The sequence below is a fragment of the Acromyrmex echinatior genome, chromosome 3, assembly GCF_024713525.1.
Source record: "Acromyrmex echinatior isolate Ae372 chromosome 3, ASM2471352v2, whole genome shotgun sequence".
Lineage (NCBI taxonomy): Eukaryota > Metazoa > Arthropoda > Insecta > Hymenoptera > Formicidae > Acromyrmex > Acromyrmex echinatior.
In genome coordinates this window covers 10,623,361-10,630,032 of record NC_141854.1, presented here as the reverse complement: position 1 = coordinate 10,630,032, position 6,672 = coordinate 10,623,361, and the positions used below count along the sequence as shown (strand labels likewise).

At 29.9% G+C, this 6,672-nt stretch overlaps 1 protein-coding gene across 2 annotated transcripts; it reads right to left on the bottom strand.

Moving 5' to 3' along the window:
• Nucleotides 1–156: 156 nt before the first annotated feature.
• On the bottom strand, nt 157–6,456 carry LOC105153112 (U4/U6.U5 tri-snRNP-associated protein 1). Of its 2 annotated transcripts, XM_011067760.2 has the most exons (11): nt 6,004–6,454; nt 5,338–5,786; nt 4,915–5,043; nt 4,358–4,777; nt 4,036–4,183; nt 3,473–3,747; nt 3,309–3,396; nt 2,934–3,132; nt 939–1,125; nt 669–823; nt 157–516 (listed from the first exon to the last, which is right to left on the bottom strand). In XM_011067760.2, the coding sequence occupies exons 1-11, from the start codon at nt 6,164–6,166 to the stop codon at nt 489–491; spliced, it is 2,241 nt and encodes a 746-aa protein (XP_011066062.1). In that variant the 5' UTR covers nt 6,167–6,454; the 3' UTR covers nt 157–488. The 2 variants fall into 2 exon arrangements, 1 of the variants encoding a protein (XP_011066062.1); XR_847053.2 differs by lacking the exons at nt 157–516; nt 669–823 and adding an exon at nt 2,647–2,769 and having other exon boundaries at nt 937–1,125; nt 6,004–6,456.
• Nucleotides 6,457–6,672: the final 216 nt, after the last annotated feature.

The following is a 6,672-nucleotide window of genomic DNA, read 5'->3' as shown; positions in this document are numbered from 1 at the left end:
TGACATCTATGTTCACAAAATAATTTCATTTTTTTGTAATTATTGAATTTTTTATTTCTTTTTGTTGCTATATTTATTTTACATCAATGTAAAATACGACATGAATAACCAGATTAAATTATATATTATGGAACATGTGATTTTAATCAAAAAATATTTATGTATCTGTGAAGTGTTTTATTGTATAAAGTAATATCTATAAAATTATTACTTTCGCTGTTTACTTTTTCAATGATACATTACAGAATTAGATAAGCAGCGCAGGCGCAAAACTGGTTGATTTTAAATCATAAATTTGCTGAGTATTTATTATGTTCATGATTTATTAAGATGTTCATGATTTATTGAGAAAAATACGTAATTTTCTTTCCATTCCTATTTTATAATCTTCACATTAAATTGTAAATTCAACTCTTATATATTTTCAGATGCTACATTATACATGTGTGAGATTATATACAATTTTCCTTGTACACGTTTACTATTTTTTAATGTTTTGTTTTAGCTATAGTAGTCCTGCAAAAAAAATCATTTGTGTATTAGAATTCGTATAACAAAAAAATAATCATAATAAAAGAAGAATTATAGGAACAGATAATCTATATATTTAAAATATTAACACACTAAAAAATTCTTAATTTATCTGTAAATTAATTGAATATCCTTACGTTTGCATCTGTTTACTGCCACTGAGCACTATATATGGTGATTGAGTTTCCTTTTGTTTCGCTTGCAATAAATTTAATGTACCTAAAGGTGTATCTGTTGAAGACATTCGTTTCATTAAAACTTCTTGTTCGGCTTTCTTCATTCTTTTCTCCACCTAAAATATTAAAAAATTATTGTAACTATGAATATATTAATTTTGATTAAAATAATAATAAATGTTACCGATAAATTCATATATATGCATAATGCTTTATATATAATATAAAAACCTTATTTTTTCCTGGACCTTTCCCATGAAATTTGTGCGACAGATATCGAAAAGCTTCCTTAGCGCACAAGACATGCCCATCGTCATCAATATACTCAAGCTTAACATTCGGTTTGAAACCTTCTTTCTCCTTAAAATCGGATGTCGGTCCATTAAAACGATCTCTTCTGCCGAACTTATCATCATCCCTGAAACGAAAATAATACACATGAACGAGCAAATTAAATAGACAAATTATGAATTCTAAAAATTCAAGTCAGTTTTCCTCAAAGATATCAGCTAAAAAAATGCAACTGTACTATGTTATCGTATTATATAACTAGATTTTGATATTATATAAAAAAAAAACAAAAATTAAAACCCTTGAAATACGGTGCTGAAACTTGTGTCCACTACCAGTATAAACAAGTCTGTATGAAGAATATGCTCGTGAATCTTCAAGATATATTACATTATGCGATTAAATTAAAATAATTTTAAGATATGTTTACTTAAGTTATTTAAATTGTATTTTAATTATTTTTCAGTATAAACAAATTGTATATATATTCTATGTTATATACTGACCAAAATAAATATTAAATTAATTAAATATTAAAATTCATGCACGTAAAGCTAAAGATATTTTTTCGTCATTCTTATATTTATTTAAAATTTAAGTACGTTCGGAAATATTAACACATTTTAATATCTAATAGCAGCGCCATATTAACACTAGAGCCTAACTTAGTCTAGGGGCGACATTTTTTGAAAAGTTCTAAAAAAAATAACAATTTTTTGTCACGCAAATGATTGAGAAAATTTTTCATTGATCATTAGTTTGCTCGCGTCGCATGCTCCAATATGCTTCTATTATAGCTTCTATTCACTTTAATAAGCGCATTGGATCAAAAAATGTATACAAGGTATTCCAAAAAGGTCGGGACATCTGAATATCTCGAAAAATAATATAAGTTTTACAAAAAAGTACTTCAGACAAAAGTTGTAGGATACAAAAAGATTTATTTACTGATCTTATCAGTTTGACCTTGGTGGCGTCGCCAGGGTCAGATCAAGGTCGTCGATTGTTTTAAGACCTCATTTTTATTTCAGAATCTAATAGATATATATGGTGTCAAGAGCTTTTCAAAACACTGTAATAAAGTTATTTTTCATAAAATACTTTTCGAGTTATAAGGCTTGAAAGTTATAGTACCGCCGGCATTAGCATTATGCAAGGTGTCCGACCGACGACTAAAACCTCTTGAATGTTGTTCAGGATCATGTGTTGAGATCAAAATCATTGAAGATTTCTCTTGTTTTCATTTTTATGTAAAAGAAAATAACTTTACGGTTTCCCAATCCCTGCAGATGACCCTTTTTTTTAGTACGCGTTGCGCCGACATACGTAGTTGTTTCTCAGTTGAAGAAGGGCGGTAAAAAAAAATTCACTGTCTAGGAGCGGCAGAAATCTTAATCCGACCCTGTCTAATAGACGAGTATAGATTGTATGCCGCATAAAATTATCCATCATACTAGCTTGTGTTAGATACATGCAAACCGTTCATAAACAACGATTATAATCACAATATACAGAGACAAGAAAATCTTTCCCTTTTATGTCGACTTATTTTGCAATCTAACATCTAGCATTTGACTCTTCCCATGAGCAGACTCATCTAGAATCTTAGCACGATTCGCAGAAACGGAATCGCATAACATAAACATACCTTAACAAATCCTACTCTCTTCTCAGGCCTTGTGTTCACCTCCGATTAAGCGGTAAACTCTCGTAGTGGTAGTGGATCACCCGTTCCGAGCACCGATTTCCGGGCTCTATTTAAAACTGTTAACTGACAGTTTGAAATTCACTAGAGACTTGTCTAACACAATTCTTGTGGAAGCGTATTCGACATAAGGACCATTTCTTACGTGTTTCTTCCGCGCGTTTTTACATCCTTGAAACACGTAAGAAGATCATCATATATCGAATCGCAGTAATACATAGTTTACTTACCCATATGTTTTGTCCTCTATCGAATAATTCTGAGCTTGCAGATGTGCGAAACGTGACGCTGAAGGGCGATTGCTGTCCTCTTTCTGTAAGTAACCTTTACTCATAGCTAATTTTAAAGCTCCACCTACCCCGTGACCGAGTGACGGCTCGGCATCTAGAATTGCTGCCTCCATTACAACTGGTTCCGAAATGTTCTCATCTAATTACAGAAGTTATATTTAATTTACATTTAAGAAAAAACCAATTATAAGAAATACTTCAATTTTTTGAAAAAATGTATTGATTTTTCTTTTTTTTTATAGGGAAATATATCAGTTGTTATATGTTATTATCACTGTTATATAAAATTAATCTGCATCAGTACACATAAAATACCTAAATGCACTGTATTCCAAGCACCACGACCATCGTCTTCTTCTTCGTTTGCAGGCGGTTCCTCTTTGATTCCGTCCATTTCAAAATCCTATAACACTTATATTGTATTCAAATGCAACAATATTTTATTACAATTAATCAAAAATATGCTATGTTTAATGTACCATAAGTTCTTGTCCATTTTCCTCTCTATTTCCAGCGAGTCCATAAGTGGGTATATCACCCAAGGTCCTACAAAATTCTGCAGTAGAATTAAGAACAATATTTCCAGATTGACTTTCCTCAGAGTTAAGAATTTCATGTTTTATTGTTTCAATAGTTTTCTGGATGCTAGCTGAATGTCCCTCCTTCAAACGTTGAGTTTTTTTTAAAGTCAATTGTAATTCTAATTCCTTATCATCTTCTTCAAGTTTTATTCCAGTAAGATCTTCTGCAGGAGCTGTTTCCAATAATTTTAATAAATCAAACAAATAATACAACATTGTCAATACGAAGAACACAAAAAGCAAATCGAAGAACACAAAAATTATATAGAACACAAAGAATTATGTACATAAATATAATTTAACAATGTACATACTATACAAAGAACTAACAAAAATCAAATAGAAATAAGTAGAAATGTGTTTCGTTACATAATTAAATTATACTTACAATTTACAAATACCTAATATTCAAATAAGCACCACTTTTTTATTCTTAATTTTTATAAACTCATTTAAATTACCTTCTAAATCATCGACATCTAAAGTATCATTATCCTTCGAATCTTCCGGTTTTTTTCTTCTCCTACTTCCAAGATCTCGAAGATAATCATTGTCCACAGGGACTAAATCATCTGCTTTCAATTTCTTTTTCGTTCTAATTTTTCGAATCTGTAATTATATTATGTATTATTTAATTATATTATATATTATTGCAGAGAACGTTATATATTTTAAAAATAAATTATGAATACAAAATGTATATCAAATATATAGCCATATCAAGTAACTCTAAAGAATATTAATCTACTACATGTACAAACACATTAGAAAACAATTTTCTACCTTCTTCTTTGGTTTCTTGAATTTTGCAAGTTCCTCTTCATTATAATATTCACTCGCTAATTTTGGTTCTGCCATTTGTAGCGTTTCTAATTTTTTATTTGCCAAGCGTTGCTTTACTGTCTCTATCTGACGTCGTTTAAATTCTATTGCATTATTAGCACCCAACATGAAATTGTCTTTTTTTTCACCATCAATTTCTTCATCATACTTTTCTAAAATCTTGTTTTTAGGAAATCCATATTCGTCGAAATTTTCATCGGCATATGGATCATATGTAGGTTTCTTAATTTTATTTAAAACACTACGTTTATATCGTTCATTGTCGATCATATTCACATTTACAAGTAAATCATCATTTTCATTTAATACTTCTTGATCTTTTAATGTTAGGATTACAGTCTTGCCTTCCTCAAACGTTTCCTACAAAATATTTCCTGTTTAAAATTTATTATAAATAAGAAAAATAGAAAACTATATAATTTATGACATGATATAAGTATCAAAAGCTTAAATAATAATTAATATATATTATTAGAATCATATATTATTATACTCACAAGATTATGCTCGACTTTAAGGCCTTTCAAATCTTTCTCTGTATATGCCGTGTTGCGGGCAGTATATATTTCCTCTTTAACCAAATTCCCGATTCCAAATTCTTCATCCAATTGATCCAACATTTTTGCCTTAAATTAAAATAATATTTTTCTTTTAAAAAATCTACAGCAGAATGGATAAACAAACTTTAATAAAGTATTATATATGAAGTTATTATGAAAAAAAAAAAAAAAAAAATATATATATATATATATAAACATTGTTTTGCAATTTCAAAACACAATACTTTACAAATTTATATATATATATATATATATATATATATATATATATATATATATATATATATATATATATATATATACAGTATATAATATTCAACACAAGATGCTAATAAGAATAAAGATGCTAAATTTTATTACTCTCATTTCTGCTTTTTTCTTCTCTTCCTCTAGCTGCCTAGATTTGTTGATCCATACTTGAGTATCATCATCCGAATCAATTTCACCCAAACTTTTCATTTTTGACAAATTTGCCTCAATTTGTCTCTTTTCCTTCTGAGTACCTATCTTTTCTCTCAATTTCTGTGCTTTTATCTTATCACTATTGTTTGGTGCAGGTTTATGATAAAATTCGCCCAGATCATCTTTAATTTTGCTAGGATCATCTTTAGATGTATTATCTACTTCCAATGGTTTTAATCCTAATTTTGCACGAATTTTGTTAGTTTCTTCGATAGATAATGAGGTTTGCGACGCTCCACCTTTAGCAGGGGATGGACTACGCTGTTTCGAGATTTCAGGTGGAGGAGGTGTCGACGGATGCGATGATTTAGATATTTTTGGTGGCGGCGGAGCATTAACAATTTCAACTGAAAGTTAAAAATTCTTTTTCTTCTATAATTATAAATATAATTAACTATTATGATTATACGTAAATATACTTGTATTTCTTATAGTTACATATAATCTCTTATAAAATATATATATATATGTATATATATATATATATATATGTATATATATATATATATACATATATATGTGTGTGTATATATATTCTATACACACTGTGTCAAATTCTCTTACCATCGCTATCGTAGTCTTTGCGTTCTTTTCTCCTGTGTTTCTTATGATGCCTATGCTTCTCTGACTTTTCGCGATCGGGCGTGTAGCTTCTGGAGCGACTGCGATGACGCTTCTTTTTGGTATCGCGAGATTTTTCAGTTTTGTGACGTTTGTTGGAGCCCATGTTAGCGTTCTCGATTTAAGCTATCGTTTTATCTTTTCTACTTCACAGTTACGGCTTCGTAGTAACTGATAACGATGTTACTAATGCAACACACGTACTCGTCGTATACTTATTAACCGAATTATCAACAATATCAGATACTCGCAAAATCAGCGATAACACCGAGAGAATCGTGAGATATTATAAGATGCGTCGATACACCACGCACAATATACTTGTTTCCGCCTAAAATATACGTATATCTACCATTGAATTGAGTATGCGTGTTTCTGCGCATGCGTGCAGTTACACGTAGAGGGATGGTTCCCCTTTTATAATCGAATGAGAGGGGAATACTCAACTGTGATTAGTCAATTCTATAAGCTTATAGCTGGAAACACAAATGAAAAGCGTAGGAAGCAATGTGAACAGGAAATAACAAATTTCAACCTATCAGAAATCATGTATACTAGAATGAACGCTTTTTGATAGGTTGAAACCTCTTTATTCCTTCTTTCTATTGTCTG

What these genes read in the sequence shown, in the direction of transcription:
- LOC105153112 (XM_011067760.2), bottom strand. Translation starts at nt 6,166, where the DNA reads ATGGGCTCCAACAAACGTCACAAAACTGAAAAATCTCGCGATACCAAA. An exon ending in AGATGTCGATGATTTAGAAG is followed by an intron (nt 3,748 to 4,035) that starts GTAATTTAAATG and finishes TATTGGAAACAG; the next exon opens with CTCCTGCAGAAGATCTTACT. An exon ending in ATAGAGGACAAAACATATGG is followed by an intron (nt 1,126 to 2,933) that starts GTAAGTAAACTA and finishes TTTTCGTTTCAG; the next exon opens with GGATGATGATAAGTTCGGCA.